This window comes from Candida albicans, chromosome 7 (genome assembly GCF_000182965.3).
Source record: "Candida albicans SC5314 chromosome 7, complete sequence".
NCBI lineage: Eukaryota > Fungi > Ascomycota > Pichiomycetes > Serinales > Debaryomycetaceae > Candida > Candida albicans.
This window is the reverse complement of record NC_032095.1, coordinates 268,079-293,245: the sequence shown is the minus strand read 5'-3', so window position 1 is coordinate 293,245 and position 25,167 is coordinate 268,079. Positions and strand designations below refer to the sequence as shown.

The following is a 25,167-nucleotide window of genomic DNA, read 5'->3' as shown; positions in this document are numbered from 1 at the left end:
GTGGTTGGTTGGTTTCTGGTAACTAAATATATGTTGATGTACATGGCTTATATTATAGTATATATGTGTTATTCGAAATTTATCTATATCATTTATGGAAATTGAACTTATCCAGAAATTTTGGTAAACGACTTGTTATTCTTGACAGTAGGCTACCAGCTACCACCAAAGAGAATGCAATTATTAATATCTAAAAAAAAAAAAAAAAACTTTCTTATAGTCTTTTAATCCCATCAACAATATCTTTCTCTTGTTCTTGAATAGTCTGATTCTCTCCTTCTTCTTCTTCATCATCATCATTTTGATTAGCTAAACCTTTTTCAAATATTTGTTTCCCAGTTAATTTCCCTTTATGCATATTTTCAAATCTTTGTTTATCATATAATTCATATTTCATTTCTTTTCGGAAATTATTTCTCCAATTTAACCACAGTTGTTTAGTAACTTTAGTACCATGAAATTTTTTTTGTTCATTTAATTCTTTAATTTTTTGTTGTTCATCAAATTCACATTGTTTAATGTTTAATTTTTCATTGAATAAATTTTCCAGTTCTTCTTTTAAAATGGTGATTAAATTGAAAATCATTGGTATACCTAAATTTAATTCACTTTCTTCTAATAATTTATTCATTAATGTATCATTAAGATCAGTTTTAGGATCAAATTCAATGGTTTCGGCCATATTTAATGCTAATTTTAAATCTGCATTTTCATCGTCATCGTCATCGTCATCACTGTCACCTTCATCACTGTCACCGTTATCATAGTTGTCTTTATCTTCTGGAGATTCAGCTAATTCTATAGATAATTGAGGAATTACTTCAGGATAAGTAGGAGGATATTTAACAATTAAATTCAAACTATGTTTCCTTTTTGATGGTGTATCTAAATCTATTCGAATGATGAAATGAGTATTATTAATTAAAGTCAATTCATCAGGATAAATTGATTGTAATACTTCAATCTCTTGAGCTTGTTCTTCTATTGGATCCATAATTAAGCAATGTACACAATTATGTGTGTGTGTTTAAGGCGCCCTTGTTTGAAAAATTTTCTCTTTTTCTTCTTCTTCTTCTTCTTAGGATATAAGACACGCACACATATTAGTTAGTGTCGTGTGAAATTGGTCAGAAATGACATGTTAGTTAGTTAGTTAGTTAGTTAGTTTATACTTTATCAACTTATCCCTCCCCCCCCCCTTCCCCCCCCTTCCAAAAAGTATTTCAAAATTGATTAATACATGGTTAGATTTTCAATTAATAACTTTTCTTAAGAAAAGTTTCATTTTGTTTGATCTATTTTGACGATCTAATTATTGTTAATAGTTAAATAGAGTCGGCAGTTTTGTAGGAACTTCCCTAGAAAAAGAATACATTTGCAATTAAAACACAACACAAACAAAAACACAAACATCAATCAATCAATCAATCAGTTCTCAATGTAAGAGAAAAAAAAAAAGAGAAGCCAAAAAAAAAAAATCATCCTTCTTTTTAATCAACAACAACATTATCAAGTTTTATCTTTATCTCATATTACAATATTAATTCCACACACTTCACATTTTATATATTACTTATATCCACATATAATACAGGTATATTGGTATCTTTTTTTTAGGTGTTTCACATTATTCTCCGTTCACTCATTCATTCATTCATTCTTGAGTCTTTTTTTTTTGTCTTGTTTGTCCTGTGTGTGTGTGTGTGTGTGTTGATAAATCACCTGAAACATATACTATTTAATCATTTGTTATTCATCATTATTGTCCATTTTGAATAGTACTGGTTGTCATTTTTTTGTACATTCATATATCATCCATTAAATATCGATCTAAAAAAACTTTTTTATTGAATCATTTGATTTTAACATATATTTTTTGTATCTTCAAGGACACAATAATTTGAATTTTATTTTAAAAACTACTTTTTGGCATAAAGTGTCCTAATCATTAACTTCATCCTCATTTACATTTATCACCAGCCCATTATTTTGGCATTGCATTACCCTTTTTTTTTTGTTTTTTTTTGTTATCCTTCTAATTTATCAAGGAAAGTATTAATATTATTTCATTTTTATCATTTTGGTTTTTGTTTTTTGTTTTTTTTAATGACAAGTCATTTCCCACCAAATACAAAAATAAAAGATTTTGGATATCCCGAAACTCATCCATTTCATATTGGTAATTATCTTTTAAAATCTAATGGTTCAATATCATCATCTCCTACATCATCAACAACATCATCCTCTGCATCATCATCATCAACTACTTCATCTTCAGCATTCATATCAAATAAACATGGAAATCATCACCATCACCATCACCATCACCATCTACCCAATAATTATATGACAAATTCTTCCCAATTTATACTGTCCAATGATTATAATAATACTAATAATATCAATGACGATGACGACGATGACGATGATAATGATAATGATGATGACATTATAGATGACGATTATGATCAAGATGAAATTAATTGTAAAGCAAGAGCAATATTTGATTTTTCTGCCGAGAATGATAATGAAATATCATTAATTGAAGGACAAATCATTTGGATTAGTTATCGTCATGGTCAAGGTTGGTTAGTTGCTGAAGATCCTATACTGGGAGAAAATGGATTAGTCCCAGAAGAATATGTTGAAATTATGCAAAATCTTGATAATAAGAATAAGAAGAAACATAAGAATAAGAGTATAAATATTAATGGTGATTATCAAGAATTTGGTCATCAATATGGAAATGCAAGTAACAATCAAGATGAAGATGTTCCAAAAAGGTTTTTACCAGAAATATTTAATGACCATATACACCAAGATGATGATGATGATAATGTGGATTGTGATAGTGAATGGGTAGATACTGATTATGAAGAAGAAGAAGAAGAAGAAGAAGAAGAAGAAGAAGAAGAAGAAGCAGAGGAAGAGCAGGAGCAGGAAAAGCAGCAACCACAAGAAGGAAAAGAAGAACCAAAAATGGAGATAGCGAAACTTGAACAACCAGTCAATAAAGAAAGTGAAATCAATGGTGAAACAATAACAACAACTACTGCAACAATTACTACAACAACCACTACAACGATTGAAAAGATCAATGCTATTGAAAAGAAATTAAATGATGTTGAAATATGATATAATGAAATTTGTTTATTTTTAATGATGTTTTTTTTGGGAGAGGAGGGGGGGGGTCCAATATTAGCCAGCTTATAGGGACAATTAAGTTATATTAATGTTGATTACGAATTTTATCAAATGTTTTTATACTTTCATACCAACAGAGTGTATGTGTAAATGTATAGAAGAAGTGTATATGTATTTTGTATTATCAATAAATCGAATCAAATTAAATTTATATTCTTCTTCTTCTTCTTCTTCCTCCGTTTTTTTTTTTTACAATAACAAAATTAGAAAACTATAAAAACCTTTGTAATAAAAAACACTTTTCTTGTTCTTCTTGAATTCATACATTATAGTCCAATTTCACTTGCCATTATAGATGGTTATGGTTATAAGTATTTATATTATTTGATTGAATCTTCTTTCCATAAGTATAGTTAACGGTAGTTAGTTGATAAAAATTTCCTTTGCTTTATCACAATTGTTGTTGTTGTTGTTGTTGTTGTTGCAAAATAAAAAAAAAGCACCAAGACTGAATCCAAAAGTCAAAAACAAATTTATGCCTTTCAATATGATTACTCAGATTCTATTATAATCATTTTTGGGATTTGGCCAGTGTTGGTTGCAAATACCAAAGTCAGTATATACGTGTCGGCTCTTGAAATACTGTTGATGCTACTATACAGGGCCAGGAAGGGTTCGGCCAACAGTCAACAACTAAAAGAGCTCCCCTCAGCTCTAAGTTGGAAGTATATATATATGGAAACACAATTAAATAAAGCTAAGATATTGGTAAGCGTGGACCAATGGATCAGTCTTACGGTGCAAAGTCGGATTTGACACTCAATTCCATTTTACGTAACAGAAACGTGATGATGATACTTTGGGTGCGTAGTAAATTCATCATTATTGTTCTTCAACTGGAAAAAAAAAAAAAGACGCATCATCATTACAAAATATAAACAAACACAATCATCACATCATATCACATCACATCAAGCAACAATTGATAATGAAACTAGATAGAAATATATGATCAAAATGAAAACCAACGAAGATAAATTAATAACAAATGACAATCTAATAGAGAGTGTGCCGTCCAATAGCAATACCAATAGCAATACCAATAATAGATCTAACAATGATAAACCACCCCGATTCAAACCAAGTCGTAAATTTCTAGGCAATACAAAATATTTACAATTTTATAATCAATTTGTTCAAGAATTTTTCACTAAATGTCCCAAATTTTCTGATTTAACATCACTGATAATAACAACAAATGGGGAGATATATAATTTACCTAAACGAAAGAAACATAATTCTAGAGGACGTCCAAGAAAGAATCAAAATCAAAACCCACAACAAAATGATTTCTTGAATGATGATGATGATGGTAATGATATTGGTGGAACTTTATGGACATGGCAAGAAAAAGAGATTTTTTTCAATTTATTAAATAAATATAAAACTATTACTGCCATATTAAATAATCAACAAGATTGGTTAGCATTTTTACCGAAGAAATCCATGATACAAATCATAACTTATTATGAATTATTGAAAAATAATTATAAAACTTTACAACGACAACAACAAAAACAACAACAACAACAAAGACAAAGACAAAAACGATATCGAAAGAATAAAAAGGGTAAATCCAAAAAGAGGCATGAAGATGGAGATGGAGAGTCATCTTTGTTGAGTTATCGAGATATACCAATAGCTTATGAAATGTCACCATATTTTCAAAATTTTGAACAATTACAAAGTGATTTAATCACTAAAAGAGAGAATAATAAATTATTAACTCATGTTAATAAAAATAAAATATTTCGACAATATAAATCATTAATGAAACAAATTAATGAAAATGATGATCAAGAAATAATTGAAGAATTAGAGTCAACCACCACCACCGCCGCCACCGCCACCACCACTACACCAACAAATATAGTTTCAATGAATAAGGATTCAATAATTGATATGATTAAATTACAAGAAATTTTTAAATGTCAAATATCAATAGATTCATTAATTTTATTTGAAAAATTACTGTTATTATTAATAAAAAAAATCTTACTTAATTTAATATTATTTATTACTCCTAAAGAAAATCTGGAAGGAATCATAATGGTGAAACAACTGGATATTTGGAAAGCTATTGAAAAATTGAATTATAATCCTCGAAAAACTTTACAATTTTTCAAAATTCTTAGACGTGATACAATACGTAGTAGGAGAGATACTAAAAATGAAGAAAACACAGATCAAGAAGAAGAAGAAGAACAACAACAACAACAACAAATTGAAGATGTTAGTGGTTATATTTCACCATTTGATAATCCAATAATACATTCGGGTAAACATAAGAAACGACATCTAAAAAACAATGATTCAATTTCAAACTCATCAAATAAAGAAATAACTATTGATGCAATAATTAAGAGACAACAAAATAATATATCATCAAATGATAACAATAACAACAACAACAACAACAACAACAACAACAATGCCCAACAAAAGGAGGATGAGGAAGAACTTGAAGATATAAACAAACAAAATAATGATCATGATCACGATCAATATCTTGAACAATATTTGAATATTTTAGAAACGAAAAATTTAAATGAATTTGATTATATTAATTCTAAAATGTATGAACGAGGATTAGTTGAAATGTTAATGCCGGAAAAGAAAGACGATGATGGTAAAGAATTTATAGAACAAGATGAAACAATTGCTGAATATTGGATATATGAAAATCAAAACATCAAGGGAGGAGAAGAAGAAGAAGAAGAAGAAGAAGGATTACCAATAGAATCTGATTCAGAGGAGGAAGAAGGAGAAGTGATAGACGCAGAAGTAGAAGCAGAAGCAGAATTGAGTGAGATTCAAGAACAGGCACAAGAACAAGAAGAAACTTTAAATGAAACTAATTATCAAGATGAAGAACTATTATATATCGATCCAGAACTTTTTGATTCAGATTATATGAATAATAATAATAATAATAATAATAAGAGTACCGACAATCTTTCATCGGATCTAGTGGTCAAACCATCATCAACTCAATCAATTGACAAAGAAGTTCTACCTAATAAAGATACTAAAACTAAAGATAAACATACTCTAATAACGATAATAGGAGGTGAAGATGAAATTGAACAAATGACAATATCACAATTGAAAAAATTATTACCAATTCCCAGAAAATCAAAGAGTAGTGATACAACTTCAACTTCAACTTCAACTTCTAGTGGTAGTGGTGGTATTACTAAAAAATATTCAAATAAATCCATTACTAAAAAATTAAATAAATTAAATCAACAATTTGCCCAATATTAAATTGATGTTTGTGTTTGTGTTTGTGTTTGTGTTGGTGTTTTTAGTTAATGTTTTTTGTTTCTATAATATGAATTGTATTATATATACGTGTATATGTATATGTTTATATTTATGTGTAGATGTATTTGTATAATAGTTACTTCTTATTGTATATTAGAAGATACCTTTATATATATATATATATATATAAAAGAATAATGCTGAATGAAATTAAGACAAGAAGAATAAATGAATAAATAAATATTTAAAATCTAAAAAAAGAACTGAAATCGTACACCAAGAAGAAAGAGGAAGAGCAAGCACTAATACCTATTCATTGTACCATGACTCAACTTGGATATATACACCAAAAAAAGACTTCAACTCTAATGAATGAACACTCGTATATATATATATATCGTTGAATTGAACTTACAATGATTTTTTTTCAATGGAATAAAATGAAAAAATTGTATAAGCCTTCCCTTTTTTTTTTATGCATTTTATGCATTGGTATAAATGACAATCCAATCAAATATAATCATTATAAAACAAATTATGAAGAAAATAAATTCTTGTAATGAAATCCCCCAAATTGATGTCCTACTCTTCTTCTTCTTCTTCAAAGTCATTATTGTAGGTCTTGATTCATATTGTTTTGTCATAGTATTATATATAAGTGATTTTTCTTCATCATGTATTATATCAGGACAATTTTCATTATCTGCAATATTATTATTATTATTAAATTTCTCATCAAATTGTTCATCATCATCATAATCATCATCATAATCTTCTTCGAGGCTCTTGGTGAAGAATTCTTGAATAATCATTTCTATAAGGATAAACATCTTGATTAAGAATAATATAAATGCCAATTTTGAATCCATGATCATAACCTGATACTTTTTATTGTAATAGTATTTTCTGTTCTGTTCTAGTCTATTTATTATAAGTTATTATCAATTCCTAATATTATCTGAATGATAACTATAGATTGTGTGTGGCTTATTAAAAGGATAAAATGTAAGCCAAAAAAAAAAAACAAAAAAAAAAAGACGTGAATGATTGGGATTAACTGAAAGTGGAAGTTAATCTATTGGAAGATGCAATGATTGCTAATAGATAGATAGGCAGGTAGGTACTTGTAGTAGAATGGAAATTTAAGTAAATAATAAGAAAAGTAATCAAAATAGAAAAGTAAAATTAAATGAAAAAGAAGAAGAGGGAAATTAAAACAGTTTAAATAGTTTTTAATAATAAAGACAATAAAGACAAAGAGAAGAGAGTATATACATATTAACAATATGTATTGATTTAAATTATAGTAGTTGAATAGGGAATTTCAAAATAATAATAGTAAGCCCTTCCTTCATTAGTCTCTGCTTATTATGCATAATTGTTTAAAGAAAGAGAGAGAGAGAGAAAGAAAGAATAATAATTTGATCTGCACGTGGGTCATCATCACCACCACCACTGCGGACACACTCCTGCCCCGCCAATTCACTTTTTTTGAAAGATGACTAACCAAGCAAGTAGTTTAGTCTTCTTAAACTAAACTAAAATTCAAGTTACGCAATTACATATTTCCATTTCCATATTTACTACTCTAGTGGTAGTGGTTAACGATTAGTAGTTATTAATTACACAAATTTTTTCTGTTATTCATTTCAAATTCGTTTCATCTCAATCTTTCCCAAACTCCTTTATTGTTTGTTTGTTTGTTTGTTTCTTTCTTCTCATCGTTCCGATTTCTCAATTATCAAATGATTCCGTAAATCGATTTATCATTCTTAATATTATTTGTTTTTTTTTTTTTTTCTTTAAATATACAATCTACAAAAAGTTAATTATTCAAACTTATTGTTTAAAATCATTCTCTCCACTGAAGCTGGCCATGTATGGTCTTTACATCAACTATTTGTAATGCTTGACAAAACTAAAAAAAAATTTTAATACCGCAAATTAAACAAAAAAGAGCTATTTCATCGGCTTAGCTCTCACGCGACAACAACAACGAACAACAACAACAATGAACAATAGGTTAATACTTTAATAGAAGAGCTATAAATAGCTTCTTTTGCAAAAAAATTGTCCCGCTTGTTGTTTCCAATTATTCTTCAATTGAATACGTACAATTACAACATATAAAATATTGGTTTTTTGCATTTAAACTCAATTGTTCAAAACCAATACTCTATAAAATAGGTTAACCCATTCAAGTTCTATCTATATTGACAGCTATGTCACGAGAGTTTAAAATGAAATAATAAAGAAACAAGAAATGAAATTTTAGTATAATTATCGGATAAATTTAAATCCCCCCCTCATTACGAAAATGCCAAGAAAAAACAATTTTCAGGTTATTTCTTTTTTTTAAAAAAAACTAAAAATACGACAAACAGGACGAAGGAGGGACGCAGCATCATCAGCCTCCTTTTTCATTAAGTAGGCGTCTTCTTTCTGAGTTTGACATTTCTTCCTCCTACTGGCACATATTCCCGGAAATAACTTATTATAACTTATTTCTCCGCTCATCTTTCCCCCTTCCCTTCCTTCATTTCTATTGGTTGATTTTTATGAAGATAAAGTATAACCTTTCAATATTTAGTTTATTTGATGTTTGGTTAGTTATGACGGTGGTGGTTGAGCGTATATGTTTAATCGGTTAAAATTTTGGGATTTACATATTAACATTGTTTCAATATCGATTAATTTGAACGTATATTTTTTTGATTCAAAAGTTTTTTTTTTTTTTTTCAATTCTTTCTCCAACAACAACAACAAGACTAATAATAGTCTAAGCTGTGCCTCATTTTATTATTTGTTCTATATTATATTTGTCTTCTAATCCTTGATTATTCAAATTCTTCGATTAAGTATATTTAGTTCAATTGAGCTTTATTTTATTTTTGTACTTTATAAAACGAGCTGTCATGTATAATTTTTTGTACCATATTTCTTTTAATTTAAAGCCTACCTATTCCAAATCAAAATCTCTCAGTGAGCCTACAACAACAACAACAACAGCTACCACTATTAGTATATGTGGTTGAGCTGAATTCAATAAAATTACTTATCAGTATCAAATGATAGAGATAGAAATATACCTTGTTCTAGATTGAACGGTTTTGTTGTTGTTGTTGTTGTTGTTCTTCATATTTTTTTACTGCAAATCGAAAGGCAAACAAACTCAATAGAGTAGATTATAATATTTGGTTTTTTCTTTTTAGTCTTGCTCATCCATTTATGGTTATGATAATGGGCTGATCAATATGGATCAACAAGTCACCCTGAAGAAATAATAATAATAATAATAATAATAATAATAATAAGCCAAAGCCTACATTCAATAATGCATAGCAATACTACTATAACACCTAGGTTATCTAATTAAATAACAAAACAAGGCTGAGTGAAAGTGAAAGTGAAAGTGAAAGTTGTTGGTGAATAATAAATCCCTCATTTATTCATATATGAGATGACCTATCAATTTACTTAGATTTTGTATGTACATAGTTGTGATGGCTTAGACTTTATAATTCTGTATCTCAAAATTGGTAGAAGAAGAAGTAGATTTATCCCCCAACCAAATATGAAGGCTTTGACTAAAAATAGAATGCTTAGTTTATATCCACAATATCAATTATAGAAAAAGCTTTCTCCTTCTCTTTCTTTGCTACTCAAATAGAAATGGAAATTTTACAAAAAATAAAGATCAGCAATAGGAATTGTTACCTTCTCCTTCTTCTCCTCCTCCTCCTCTTCCATTTTTATATTTTAATAATTTGATCAATAGCTTGTTGTAATTGTTGGCAACTTATATCATTTCTAAATTTGTAAAGGTATATATATTATAACAGGCAACTCTAACTCTAGGTCTAAAAAGAATTCCTTTGATGGATATAATTACTTGAAAAAAAAAAATAAAATAAAATAAAATAAATAGAATTCTTGGCAACGGTTTTAACTTCTTGGTGGTGGTGTCCCCCTTCTTCCTCCCAGGGGGCCGCCCCCTAAGAAAAAGTTTAAAAGTTTAAAGGTTTAATAGTTTCCAATCAAGCTATATATGGTGGTTTAGTTTCTGTTTCTATTATAAGTAGTTTCAACTTATACAACAACAACAACAACAACAACAACCCTTCCCTCTCACACATTTTAATTTATATTTCAAATCAATAAATTGAGAAATCCATTCAAGATAACTAAACAGATTGTAGAACTAAAACTACAAGAAAGAGCCTCTGTTGAAAAACTATACATGTCTCTACACATGTCTCTATATAACGGCAATCATTTTATTTGTATGATATCAATTATAATAATGATTAAACATACCAAAATCATCAACATATTTTTAAATTGATCTGATTTCAAAAAATTAATAATATTTAATCTCCTAGTAGTAGTAGTAGTAATAGCATTTTTATCTTCTTCTTCTTCTTCTTCGTCTTCTTCTTTTAGCTTTGGATAAAATTCTTGATAATTAATAAATTTTTTAAATCCAATTTGATTAATTGATAATTCATATAATATGAATTGATACATTAAATAAAATTTAAATGAAAAACAACTCAATTGATATATAAATTTAATCAATTGTTGAAAAGTTAATTCTAGAAACCAATTCAGTATAGTATTAATACTACCTGTAGAAGAAAAAGAAGAAGAAGTTGTGGTGGTGGTGGTGGTGGTGTTGGTGGTGTTGGCATTAATTAAATTAATATTGATTAGGAAAAATGAATAACTTAAAAACACGGGGATATAATGATTATTACCTTCAAATATAACTGAATATAATCCTCCACTAGTATAATTATCATTACTGTCATTGTTTCTATTTCTATTTCTATAGTTGTCAACATAGGTGAAAACAAGAATAATTATGGGTAATATCATTTGTAAAATAATTGTCCATTGAATAATTAATGTACAATTAATTGTGCTAGTTCCAGTTCCAGTTCCAGTTGTTGTTGTTGTTGTTGTTGTTGCCGTCGATTCATTGAAATGAATTAATAATTGATTAATAATTAATTGATAACTTAAAATTGATTGACCAATGAAAAATATCAATTCACCAATTAAATGATTAAATTTAAATCGATATTGAAATCTTAATATACATATTAAATTTATAATATTTGATACTAAATCATTAACAAATAGATATTGTGGTAAGTAATAATCATCATAATCATAATTATCGTTGTTGTAGTAGTAATAATAATAATAATAAGTATATGATAATATTAATATTATTGATGATATAATTGGATTATGAATGAATTTACAAAAATATTTATCAATGATATAAATATATCGATTTGATTGATAAGTATTTGTGAATGGTTGATGATAAATCAGATATTTCTGCAGCAACAGGAACAGCTTTTCATCCAATAAAGTGTTGGTGGTATACATTGTTAGTGAGTAAAATATTGATTGTGAAAGACCTGGGGTAGAAAGAAACAAATAAAGTGACAAGTTTTTGAAAATTAGAAAGTGTTAGTTGAAGAATACTAGAATCAAATTTATTATATTTTTTTTTTTTCAAAATTAATAGAACCTTTAGCTATATATAGAAATAGATATAGAAATAGAAATAGAAATAGAAATAGAAATAGAAATAGAAATAGAAATATACTAAAATTATAAGACGTACAACTGTTGTTGTTGTTATTATCGAATAACAAAAACAACAATAAGAAGACCAAACAAGAATATAACCAAATACCAACCTAAAAAAAGAAAGAGAAAGAGAAAGAGAGATGTCTAATTAAACTATTATAACTATCATTGTGTAAATTTTATTACGAGATTTGTGTAATTTCATGCATTCATTCATTCACTTCTTCCTCCTCCTCCTCCTCCTCCTCCTTCTTTGTTCATCATTAATTAAAGAAATTGTTTCTAATGATAATGTACAATATATAGTTGTTGTTTAAAAAAAAAAAAACACAATGTGCATTTATTAATTAGTAGGAAAGATTTTGAACTGTTTTTGACAATAAGTAGATTCAACTTTGAAGATTGAAATCTACATTGGAAGTTGTTGTTACAATTTGATTTCTAAAATAGTCTTAAGTTTAGTGTTTACATTCTTGAAAACGATTGAGGTTTAACAAATATGATAAGAAAAAGAACAGCCCTATTCCAACTAGGCTAATTAATTGATAAACAAAAAAAAAAACGTCCAGTTGTACTAGCAAATACTTTTAAAGATCAGTTCTTGATTAGTTCTTCAATGAATTCCCATCAACTATGGAACATCATCACCACCTCATCATCGTTATTTTTGTAATAATTACTATTTTTGGAAATAAATGAATTATGACAAAGATATTCGATTACGAGAAGAGAGAGATTTTAGCTAAAAATTCACACAAAACTGTATCAAAATTAATATGCGCCTACTTAAGGACTAAACTAAACTTGAACCCAGTCCAGTCCAGTCCAGCCCAGCTTATTTTCATAACAACGCTTATTGTTGAATACTTTATATTTATAAAAAATCAGTTCATGCAACAACAACAACAACAACAACAAACAGTTCACAATAATTAAATTAGTTTATGCATTTTACAGTTATGTCAATTATCATTTATCCTATTTTTTTTTGTGTGATGGTGATGGTAGTGGTGTTAAATCTAATTCAATTCATACCCACTATGATGGTAGAGAATTTACTGTACACCTGGATAAATTTAGTTAATTTATGTAGAGGGCTACACATAATAATACGTCAAGGGTATTAATTAAATAGTGGACTCATCTAATCATTATAGTCTATAAGCAAAACTTAAAATAACTTTGATCATATTTCTGGAAGGCGGCGTATCCCAAGAAATCAAAGGTTACGATTGACAGAATTTAGAATAGAATCGTGAAGTTTCTGCGTCAAACTTATCACCACCATCATCAGTCTTGTCATCAGTCCCTCTTCCTCTCTTACTACTAACTAGACATTGCCTGATAATTTAAAGCAATCAACTAATTCAAAATTGCTTAACCATCACAACAACAAATATTATTATTAATTCGTTAATTATTGACTAAATTAAATTTAGTATACTCATAACCCTCACGCCTAAAAAAATAAACTACTAACCCTAATTGAAAACTTATACTATCTTTTATTCGTATAAATACTTTCAATATATTGCCATTGACACAGCCTAAGTAATCTATTAAATATGGATACACAAGTTAAGATTCTCTGGGGGAAATACTCATGAACTAACCAACAATTAATTAATAACCCACCCACCCTCACTCTCAGTAGCCATTATTCTCTTTATGGTAATAAATATAATCCTCTTTTATCAGCACTTTGTCGAACTTTAATTATTCCTTTCACGGCTAATATATCCATTAATGATCGTAATACATTTCTTTTAGGAGTATGAACTAATTTCAAAATATCTTCATAAGCGAAAACATCATCATCCTTATTATTAAGTTTAATATCACTCATTTCATTAATCATTCGATTCACTTGAGGATTATCTAATGATAATCGAACACCAACAATTTCAAGATCAGAAGGTGAGATATCAGAATTTGACGAATTCTTATCTCCTCCTCCTGTTGTTGTTGTTGTTGTTGTTGTTGCTGTATTTAATATTCTACTAAAACTTGAAAGTCTTGTATCACCACTATCAAAATTCAAAATATTTAACATATAATATTTATCAAAATTTAATTGATAAGGTATTTGTTGACTATAATCCATTACTTCATCTTGATCTAATTGTTTCACATATGATTTTTCTTTATTGACATATTCCAATAATTTTGAATCATCAGGCAGGATAATATCCCCAGTTGATTGATCTCTAATTTCCACTCGACAATTTTTATCAATCATTTTAATCAATTCATCATCATCATCATTATTATTATTATTATTATAACTTTGGGATGTGAATTCATTCCCATTCCAGGGTGCAATTTGTAAATTTTTATTCAAATTGAACTTATTCAGGAAAATAGTTGTTGGATTCAGTAATGATTTAAAATAATTATAACTTCCAAGAGCCAATTTAAATAAATCTATTCTATTAATACTTGTGAATTCAAATTGTCTTTGAGATAATTTCATCATATTTCTTCGAGATGGAATGGTTAAATCATCAACATTAGTTAAAATATTTTGTCTTCTTGTTTGTCGTTTCATATCAAAATATATTTTATCCCAATGATTCATTGAAAAAATTGAAAACATTTGATATTTTTTTTTTAAAATTATCATTATTGGTATTGATTCATCAAATTTTCGTAAATAATATTTATAAGCCAATTGAGATTTTGAATTTTGAGGATATTGGGTAAATGGTGAATAATATGATAATAAATTATTTTCAATATTATTTATAAATTGTCCATGACGATTTTTATCATGAGATTTCAGGGAGAATATTGGATCTTCTAATGGTAACCCGGTTATAAATGAAAAATGGTTTTTTGTAGGTTTAATAAATAATTTCTTGGTCAGAGATAATTCATAATCACCAAATGAAATTGATGGAGAATAAAATTGTCGTTCAGTTATATTTTTGATGGAATCACCTTTCTTTCTATTATTGGTTAATATTTGCCATTGTTGATATATTAGATTTAAATCATTGGTTTGAGATAAATATTTGCCAACTTGAGGATGATAAACGGAATTTTGTTTATTTGATAACTGTTTATAAATATCAAATAATAGTCGTATAGATTTGGGTATTTGTTGATATTTCATAGTATAAACTTGAAGGATATCTTTTATTTACAAGAAATTTAATTTAATTTAATTTAATTTAATTTGCCTTTTATTTGCCCTTTTTATTGAAAATAGAACTTTATGGAAAGAATTAAGATTCTTTGATGGAAAGAAGGAAGGATTAGGAGGAAGGAAGGAAGAAAGAAGGTTTATGTTTCAAATTTTTTTTTTTTTTTCTTTTGTCCCTCTCATCTTATAAATCTATCTTCATCTTCATCTTCATCTTCATCTACAATATTAATTAAATACTTCCTAGATTCCATTCTTTTACCATATATCATATTCCTTATTCTTTATGATTTCACTAATTATCAATCCTTGCAGATCATCAAGTGTTGTTAGACACACTTCACAATTGATTTTAAAATCATCATTACTGACAATTACCAATCATAATAAACATCTTCTTCACTTTCAACAACCCTTATCTGGAATTTCAAAAATCATCACTCGACACAATACCACTTCAACATCAGCATCATTGCCAAATCCAATAGATAAAGAATTATTACTTCAATTCACTTGTAATATTTGTAATAATCGTTCTAGTCATAATATATCTAAACAAGCTTATGATCATGGTACAGTTGTTGTACAATGTCCATCATGTAAATCTCGTCATTTAATATCGGATAATTTAGGATTTATGGAATATAATAAAAAATTCAATTTAGCTGATTATTTAAAACAGCATCATGGTCAATCTATTGAAACTGATCCTAATAATACTGTTTTACAATTTAATGATATTCCTGAATCTTTGAAACAAAAATTGAAAGCTACCACCGAAGATGGTGATTCATCAACAATTGAAGAATTAGATTTACCTGAACCAAAAGATAAGAAATAATAACGTATTTTATTTTAATTTATTTTATTTCATTTTATTTCATTTGGTCTAATTGTACAAGTATGATATACATTTACTGTATTTATTTAGATTATCTTTGCTGTATAGAGTATTTGAGTTAGTAAATTATTAAAACAAGTTTTAAGAAGCAAAAAGAATACGTAAGAAAAGGCATTAATTGAAGCAAGAATACTGCATTGGAAGGAAAAGTGTTCTACAAGTTTCTATAGTTATCCTTTATCAATAATTACCCCAGTAAAGTATCAAATCAATAAATCAATGAATGCAAAAAAATGAAAAATGATTTGGCAATTTTTTTTCTCTTTGCTTTGCTTTGCTTTGTTTCCCATCATCAAAATTTGTTTTTTTTCATCTCAATTGAAGATTAATCCAACACCAAGACTAATCAAGCATAACTCACAATTCTAATACCATAATGTTGTCTAGAACTGTTTTAAGAACATTGAAACCGTTGAATATTGTTTCAATTACACCAAGATGTCAATTATTAAGATTTAATTCTTCCAAATCAACTCCCAACAACAACAACAACTCCAACAACTCCAACCCTGGCCAACTTGATATTAATGATGAAATATTCAAGAAATATTCACAACAATTACAAAAGAAAGCTCGAGAATTAGGGATTCCATTAAATGAATTAAGAATCAAATTTCAAGATAAAATTGAAAAAGTAAAACTAGAATTAGGTGGGATTGATCCAACTGAAGAATTGAAACAATTTTTTGAACATGAAAAACAAAAGAAACAACAGAACCAAAACGATAATGATGATGGAACGATTAAAATTAGAGGAATTAAAGATCGTGATGCACCCAAATTACCATATAAAGTATTAGATAATTATATTAATTTATCTAAAGCTAAAGAATTACCTCGTGATGATATCATTAAAATTTGGACAGCAAGATTTATTAATAATGATCGAGCATTGCATGCCATATTAACTCATTTACAATTTGCTCAACTTTATACTAATGCATTCAAATATCCTCAATTTGTATTACCATTACCAAAACCTCAACAAGATGGTTATGAATTAGAATTTGTTCAATGGCAATTTGTTGGACCCAATACTATTAATTGTATGTTTACCACATTAGCGGAATATAAATTACATGGAGAATATGCTTCTCCTCATACAACTTTAACTTTCCATTTAGAATTGGCACAAGATAAAGATCTTGTATTGATGAATGGATTTAATAATAAAGAAAGTGGGATTTCTATGGATGAAGCTCATTTATTGGTGGTTATGTTACAAAGATTTTATAGTGGTAAAAACCCACAAATGACTCAATTATTACATGAATTTAATAAAGGTAACGCTGAATTTGATATTGATGCTTTGATTAAACAAGCAACTAGTGTGTAAAATTAGATGGCATGTACATGTACATAGAATAGAGATGCTTATATTTATTTATTTATTTATTTATTTATTTATTTTCTTTTCCTGTTATTAAAGCTTCTGGAAAATATTCCTTTACTTTTACTGGGTGGAACATAATCATCTTCATCACTAAGTATACCTGACTCATCTTCAACATAACTAGTTGGTCTTTTGGATCGATTACTTTTAGATCGACGTGTACTATTGGTGTCAGGTGTATCAGTCACAAACAAACGAAGACCAGAGTCATGTTCATTTTCTTCTTCTTCTTCTTCTTTATCGTCATCGTCGTCATTGCCGTAATCATTACTATCATCTGAACTTATAATTATATCATCAATTTTAGGTTTTTTGGTGGCTGTTGTTGTTATCTTTTTAGGGATGGTGGTATTTTTCTTAGGGGTTCTTTTCTTTGTAGTAGCAGACTTTTTGTTGGTGTTGTTGTTAGTTGGTTCAATTTCAGGTTCATAATCTATATTAATAGGCCCATTGATATTTTTCAATTGCAGTAATACATGTTTAAACGCCGTTTTAGCATGTTTTTCATCAGCTCCATGAAATTCATTTTCATCAATATCAATATCTAATAACATTTTGGTTTCTCGTTTAATTTCTTGATTAATAAATTGATTTAAAGCTTGTTTATCATCATTTTCAACAAATTTTTTAACGGCATGATTCATTTCAGTTTCAGGAACTAATGATAATTGAGTTTGTTGTAAGAAATCCCGAATAATATCTTGAAGTTCCAATTCAGTGGTTTTTTTATGATGTAAATTTTCTTCAATTAAATCAACGTCATATTTAGTTTTCCGAGTTAATTTATTATCACTTTTTGTTGGTGTCTTTTTCTTATAAAATTGAACCACATCATTAACATTAGCAATTTTGCCAACAAATCTATTGGAAAATCTCGTCACATTTTCAATTTCATATCCACCACTATACTCGACTCGCAATCTAATCAATGGTAATGGCTTTTCAATGGGATCTGCAGTTGCATTGTTGCTCAGGTTAGTGATTGCTCGATTAGAATTCAGAATATTTTGGCTACTAAATTGTTTATTTGCTCTTTCAATGGATTTTTCCACTTCATCAGTTAAATATGCAATAACATCAGCTTTAGAAGCAGCACCAGGAATAAGATCAGTTTTCAGTAATATAATTTCTCTTAATACAAATGGTCGTACTGTTTTCAATTCAACTGGTTCAATAGAATAATCTTTACCCTTTATATTTAAAATAAATATTTTTTTATCGGCAACTTCACCTTCAGCTAATGAAGTAGCCACCGATGAACCTGCTTGTAATACATCAAATGTGGTTTCTGGATTATGCACTGGATAAGGAATACATTCATGTTCATGACCCCATAATATAAAATCAAGGAAATTTGGTAAAAATGATTCTGGTATACTGGAAGTATAAGTATGAGCAGCATGATTTTGATGAATAACAAATAAATTGAACCAATCTTCAGTTTGTATATTTGGACGTTGAAATTTGACTCCACCATCTCGAAATAATCGATGCAATCTTTCATCTCTTACATTTGACATCCCATACAATGCCAATTTTGTTTGTCCCTTTTGTAATAATATTGGTGAAACAGTTATTGCCTCAGTGTTTTTCACTTTACCAAAATTATTAATTAATCCCGTGACGGCTAATACATCCAATGCCAGTAATAATGATTCACCAGTGGCATCATCATGATTCCCACTAATGGCAAACACCGGGATAGATATATTTAAATTTGGATCTTCATAATTAATTTCATCAAATCCATTATTTAATGATTGAGCCGGATCACTCAATAATTCTAATTCACAAGGACGATCTCCCATACAATTGGATCGAAGTGATTTCATAACATGATACATGGATTTTTTCGTTGGTTTGTTAATATGAAATAAATCACCTCCTTGAATTATCATATCAACATCTTTATCTTTGGCAATGGTGGTGATTTCATCAAATGTTTTCCATGCATCATCACCTCTAATTGGATCGTTTTCAAATGCTCCTACATGATTGTCAGTAGTTAGTAGAACCCTAATTGTGTCAGGTCCTGGTTCTATACGTTCTACCAATGGCATAATTGGGAGAAGGTGATGTCTATAATTATATTGCTTTGCAGTATGATGTGTCGTTGTCGTTGTTGTTGTTATTCTTTCCTTCCTTCCTTCCTAAATAAAGATTTTCTTTTGCACTCGCCTAACCGTTAACCAAGCCAAACCAAGCCAAGCCAAGCCAGGCAAGAAGGAAAAAAAAAAAAAAAGTATACACGAAACATCAATTCAATTATAAAGATACCTTCCCCCCTTCTCCCTTTTTACTTTACTCTTAATTGATACATTACAATTATGCCAGAAACATCAATTACTCTGGATTTAGAACATAGACAACAAGATGAAATTAGTAGTATATCATCAATTTATGGTGATATCTTTAAAGATATTACTCCAACGGGTTTAGTTTGGAATAAAAAACCCAGTCCGCATTTCCAAGTATTTTTATCATCGTCAAATAATCCTGATCGACCGACTGTTTCCATTACATTAGATATAGAATTCACTCCTACTTATCCTTTATCACCTCCAAAAGTAAAACTACTAAATGCTCGTAATTTATTGAAAATTAATATTGCTAAATTAGAAAAGAAATGTAAAGATTTAATCAAAGAATATCCCGAACAAGAAGTTTCTTTCACGATAATTTCCGAATTGATTTTCATGTTAGATGAAATACAAACAACAACTGAAAAAGTATTATCATTAGAAGAAGAAAGAGAATTAAGATTAAGAAATGAAAGAAGGGCATTAGAAGAAAAAGAGGCGAAACAGAAGAAGGATGAAGAATTGGCTCGAAAGAAACAAAATAAAGAATTGAATGAACAAATTCAAAAAATTCAAGGTGAATTTGATGATGATTTTACTGATGATCAAGATTTAGATATGTCAACTACTAATGATAATAATAATTCATTAATCCCACTTGATAAAGATCAATTTTTCATTTTTGAAAATGCCATGGAAGCAACCATTCCTAATACAAGACGGAAATTTAAGTTTCGAGCAATACTGGGATTCATAAGATATAATCAAAAGGGGGTTTTCAATTCAATTGGATCCCAATATATTGTTAAACCATTTATTGATAATGAAATCCGGAATAAAATTGAAAATAAAGGTTCTGATTTGGCATTCTTATTAACAGTGATTGATTTAACCAATGAATATTGGCAAACTGACAAGGGGAAGCGAGAAATTCAAGATTTAGAATCGGAATTACAATCAATTATGAGTATAAATCATAGTAATATATTAAAATTAATTGGATTTCAAATAGATAAAACAAATGTTTGGAGAGTAAGATTGTTAACGGAATTTTCTCCAGTTAGTGAAACATTATATGATATTCTCCCTACTGCCGAATTTATTAATTGGGCATTAGCAAGAACTTGGCTTATTCAATTATTACCAGCAATGGAATATCTTCATAATGCCGGATTCATCCATAAACTTATATGTCCCATGACCATAGTTATATTTCAAGAGAAGGACCAATTGTATTATCAAAATTCAACTAATGAATTATTAAGTAATAGTATTGGTGGTGGTGGTGGTGGTGGGGAAGACTCATTAACCATCAGTGCTAAAAAAGTGTTGAAATTATGTCATCCTTCATATGGGTATCGTTTATTAGAGATGATTCTGTTACATCCAAATGAGGGAGAAACATTAGATCGATCTCCACAAGTAAATCCACCAGCATGGTTAGCACCAGAATTGAAAACTTCTGGGTATCATTACAAATCTGATATTTGGGATTTAGGAGTACTTTTCTTAAGAGTAATGTTAGGATTTGATATTTTAAACACCACATACCATACACCTAGTGATTTTATAAATAAATTTTCCGTTAAAGATTTTGTTGGAGCAGAAGAATATGCTTCATTAGTGTATGATGTATTATCGAAAATGTTACAAGTTAAATTATCAAAACGACCATCTCCTTTGGAATTAAATGCCGTAAAATTTTTACGAGATGGTCCCATAATTTCAAAATTACAATCGGAAACTAACTTATCACGAATGAAAAAAAATGTCGAAACTGATTTGGTATCATCAACCAATACAAGACATGTTCAAATACAAGGACATGAACAGGATTCGACTGCAACAACAAAACATTTGAATATTTATCATCAAAATATTTCACGCAGACGGTTATCTAACCAGAATACTCAACATCCATATTTTGGTGAAAATTCTAGTCTTATCATGCCTTCAGGGTCACAACGAAATATGGGGAGATACGCCAGAGATTTTGAAGAAATTGGGAAATTGGGTCGTGGTGGATTTGGTGAAGTTGTTAAAGCTAGAAGTAGAATGGAAGGGATATTTTATGCTGTGAAAAAAATTAAACATCGAGCTGATAAATTGGATTCTTTATTAAGTGAAGTTTTATCTTTAGCTAGATTGAACCATCAATATATTGTTCGTTATTATGGTACTTGGGTTGAAGAATTAGAAGATACATCTGCGATTCCATCCAATAGCACATCTGCTATTGCGAGCGATGACGAAGAGGAGGAAGAGGAGGAAGATGACACAGAAGGCGACTTTGGTGATGATGATCTTGAACTGACATTTTCAAGTCGTGTTGGTCGTTCATCATCTGTGTTACCTAGTTATGATAACTCATTTCAAGTCGATTACATTTCAACATCTTTTGACCCTAGGATAGAATTTGATGAAAGTTCAGAAGAAGATGACCAAAATGAAGATGATGATCCGTTTGTGTTTGCCAATTCAACTGATGATATCTCAAATAATGAAACAGAAGATCGTTCCAAAAGTGATTCGAAAGAAGTTTCTGTTAAAAAACCAAAAGATGTTGTTAACTCCTCTAAAAATGCATCACCGAAATCAATATTATATATACAAATGGAGTTTTGTGAAAATAATACCCTTCTCAATCTTATTGAACAAGGATTACCTAATAACCCTGATGAATATTGGAGACTTTTCCGACAATTACTTGAAGCAGTTTCATATATTCATCGTGAAGGATTTATTCATCGTGATTTAAAACCAATGAATATTTTCATTGATAGATCCAATAATATTAAAGTTGGGGATTTCGGATTAGCTAAAAATTCACAATTTTCTTCAGTTGTTCTGACGAATAATCAAGTGGAAGCTAAAGATAATGAATTATCTACCGTGGTGGGAACATTATTTTATACTGCCAATGAAGTGGCCACGGGTCAATACGATGAAAAAGTTGATATGTATTCACTTGGAATAATTTTCTTTGAAATGTGTTATCCTCTTGCCACGGGTATGCAAAGAGCTAAAACATTAAATGATTTACGATTGAAATCAGTTGAATTCCCTACAAATTTCATTGCTAGTAAATATAAAACTGAAAAAAAAATTATTCGATTATTATTAGATCATGATCCTAAAATTCGTCCTAGTGCAGCACAACTTTTACAAAGTGGTTGGTTACCCGTTGAACATCAAGATCAAGTTATTCAAGAAGCATTAAAATCTTTAGCTGATCCAGCATCTCCTTGGCAACAACAAGTTCGTGAAGCATTGTTCAATCAACCGTATCTGCTTGCTAAAGATTTAATGTTTGATAAACAAAATGAACATAATTCCCATAATAAGCATGTTGAATTGGATACTTCGAATGATTATTTATTATTTGATAAAATCATGAAAGAATTGACCAAGATTTTCACTAATCATGGAGCCATTGAGAATTTAAATACAAATTTAGTTTTACCAAAGGCACCTTCACAATCAAGAGAATTAGTTTATGATTTTTTGGATAGAAGTGGTGCAGTTTTAACTTTACCTTATGATTTGACTTTACCAACAGCAAGATTTTTAAGTAAAACCGATATGACAATTCCTAAAACTTTTCGACACGAATTTGTCTATCGACCTAATGTTCGAGGTATTGGTATACCTGATCGTTATAGTGCCGTTAATTTTGATATAGCCGGTGGACTGGAAGTTAACAAGGCAACACTTTTCGCTCATGATGCTGAATGTTTAAAAGTGATTGATGAAATTGTCAATACTTTACCATGTTTTAAAAATACCATTATTGTTATTAATCATTATGATATTTTGGATGCTGTTGTTTCATTTTCTTTTGGTAATATTGGAATTGATGATAAGAAAAAATTAGATATTTTTGGAGTATTATCACAATTGGGAATTGATAAATCACCCGATGAAATAAAACGTTACTTGAGGGAAGATTTTCAAGTACCACATACTGTTACTAAAGATCTTGTTGAAAATTTCAATTTTACATGTGAAGTGGAACGGGCAAGACAAAAATTACAAAAATTAATGGTTGATTCTCCCCAATTATTAAAAGTTGAACGAGCATATACTTATTTAATTGAAGTGGTTAAAATTTTGAAACAAATGAATATTAAAACATCAATGATTTTCAATCCATTGAGTAATTATAATAGTAAATATTATATCCATGGAATAATGTTTCAAGCAGTTTTTAAACCTGATAGATCCAAACGTTATACTAGAGTAGTTACTGGTGGACGATATGATTCATTAATTGAATCTTTTTCAAATGTCACCACAACAACTAAACAAATCACTCCTCATGGTGTTGGATTTTCATTGACTACTAGTTTACTTTTCATTCTTATGAAAACATTAATTTCTCGAGGGAAATCTAAATTGGATCTTGTAAATAAATGGAAGGGCAATCGATGTAAAGTACTTATAAGTTCTACTCAACAACAATTTTTAAGTCAAGTGGGATATCAATTAGTTTCTAAATTTTGGAATAAAAACATAAGTGCTGATATAACATCAGTTGCAGCAAAGACTCAAGATGAAATATTCCAAAATGGTAATTCAGAAGGGGCTATATGGATAGTTATAATACGACTGTTACCTACAACAATTGGGAATTCATTCTCATCTTTGAATGGTGGTAGTGGTGGTAGTAGTAGTAGTACTACTACTACTAGCACTAGCATTAGAAGAAGTAAAAAATCTGGATCTGGATTTAAACCTTTGAAATTGAGAAATATAATTACTGGTAAAGATATTGATTTAGATTATGATGAAGTGATAGATTATTTGGTGACTGAATTATTAGAAGATTCAGAACATGAAGAAAATGATCAAGATAATGGTACGATGACAAACTCAACAACATTACTTACATCATCATCATTATCTTCTAAAACAAATCAAGAAGAAGAATTATTAAATGGACCAATTGATTCAGTTGAAATTGATCAAAAAATCATTGTTGTTAAAAATGATGCTCCTCGTAGTAGGAAAAATAAACGAGATAAATGGGAATCAGAAAATGATGCTAAATTAGCTGGACAACAATGTATAAAAAATTTAAGTGGTGGACCTGTTGTTGTTATTGATGCTAGAGATGAAATATTAGATATGATTAGTATTACTTCAATTCATCAACAAGATGAATGGATTAGAAAAGTGGTTTATACAACTAATAATTTCCCAAAAAGTTTTGCTATGAATATTTATAATACTTTGATTAAAGAATTTAATAAAGGTTCAATTTGGTGTATTTTGGTGTCTTCAAGAACTCAACATACAACTATTGTTGATCTACGTCGATAAGTGGACATACCTACAAGCATGCTTGTAT

The 25,167-nt window shown here is 28.7% G+C and overlaps 10 protein-coding genes across 10 annotated transcripts; 5 read left to right on the top strand and 5 right to left on the bottom strand. All coding sequences in view use genetic code 12, as the record gives it.

Moving 5' to 3' along the window:
- Window positions 1–214: 214 nt before the first annotated feature.
- GIR2 (Gir2p) lies at window positions 215–994 on the bottom strand (the record flags this gene model as incomplete). Its single annotated transcript, XM_716330.1, has 1 exon — window positions 215–994. One exon carries the CDS (start codon window positions 992–994, stop codon window positions 215–217), a length of 780 nt encoding a protein of 259 aa, XP_721423.1.
- Window positions 995–2,106: 1,112 nt separating this feature from the next.
- On the top strand, window positions 2,107–3,135 carry NBP2 (Nbp2p; the record flags this gene model as incomplete). Its single annotated transcript, XM_716331.1, has 1 exon — window positions 2,107–3,135. The coding sequence occupies one exon, from the start codon at window positions 2,107–2,109 to the stop codon at window positions 3,133–3,135; it is 1,029 nt and encodes a 342-aa protein (XP_721424.1).
- Window positions 3,136–4,152: 1,017 nt separating this feature from the next.
- On the top strand, window positions 4,153–6,471 carry CAALFM_C701400CA (uncharacterized protein; the record flags this gene model as incomplete). Its single annotated transcript, XM_707399.2, has 1 exon — window positions 4,153–6,471. The coding sequence occupies one exon, from the start codon at window positions 4,153–4,155 to the stop codon at window positions 6,469–6,471; it is 2,319 nt and encodes a 772-aa protein (XP_712492.2).
- A 482-nt stretch (window positions 6,472–6,953) lies between these two features.
- Window positions 6,954–7,346, bottom strand: CAALFM_C701390WA (uncharacterized protein; the record flags this gene model as incomplete). The annotated part of the gene is made up of 1 exon (XM_707398.1): window positions 6,954–7,346. One exon carries the CDS (start codon window positions 7,344–7,346, stop codon window positions 6,954–6,956), a length of 393 nt encoding a protein of 130 aa, XP_712491.1.
- Window positions 7,347–10,743: 3,397 nt separating this feature from the next.
- CAALFM_C701380WA (uncharacterized protein) lies at window positions 10,744–11,871 on the bottom strand (the record flags this gene model as incomplete). The annotated part of the gene is made up of 1 exon (XM_707397.1): window positions 10,744–11,871. One exon carries the CDS (start codon window positions 11,869–11,871, stop codon window positions 10,744–10,746), a length of 1,128 nt encoding a protein of 375 aa, XP_712490.1.
- Window positions 11,872–13,744: 1,873 nt separating this feature from the next.
- CAALFM_C701370WA (uncharacterized protein) lies at window positions 13,745–15,193 on the bottom strand (the record flags this gene model as incomplete). Its single annotated transcript, XM_707396.1, has 1 exon — window positions 13,745–15,193. One exon carries the CDS (start codon window positions 15,191–15,193, stop codon window positions 13,745–13,747), a length of 1,449 nt encoding a protein of 482 aa, XP_712489.1.
- A 316-nt stretch (window positions 15,194–15,509) lies between these two features.
- Window positions 15,510–16,064, top strand: CAALFM_C701360CA (uncharacterized protein; the record flags this gene model as incomplete). Its single annotated transcript, XM_707395.1, has 1 exon — window positions 15,510–16,064. One exon carries the CDS (start codon window positions 15,510–15,512, stop codon window positions 16,062–16,064), a length of 555 nt encoding a protein of 184 aa, XP_712488.1.
- A 436-nt stretch (window positions 16,065–16,500) lies between these two features.
- CAALFM_C701350CA (uncharacterized protein) lies at window positions 16,501–17,460 on the top strand (the record flags this gene model as incomplete). Its single annotated transcript, XM_707394.1, has 1 exon — window positions 16,501–17,460. One exon carries the CDS (start codon window positions 16,501–16,503, stop codon window positions 17,458–17,460), a length of 960 nt encoding a protein of 319 aa, XP_712487.1.
- A 68-nt stretch (window positions 17,461–17,528) lies between these two features.
- MRE11 (MRX complex nuclease subunit) lies at window positions 17,529–19,577 on the bottom strand (the record flags this gene model as incomplete). Its single annotated transcript, XM_707393.1, has 1 exon — window positions 17,529–19,577. One exon carries the CDS (start codon window positions 19,575–19,577, stop codon window positions 17,529–17,531), a length of 2,049 nt encoding a protein of 682 aa, XP_712486.1.
- A 267-nt stretch (window positions 19,578–19,844) lies between these two features.
- GCN2 (serine/threonine-protein kinase) lies at window positions 19,845–25,139 on the top strand (the record flags this gene model as incomplete). The annotated part of the gene is made up of 1 exon (XM_707392.2): window positions 19,845–25,139. The coding sequence occupies one exon, from the start codon at window positions 19,845–19,847 to the stop codon at window positions 25,137–25,139; it is 5,295 nt and encodes a 1,764-aa protein (XP_712485.2).
- Window positions 25,140–25,167: the final 28 nt, after the last annotated feature.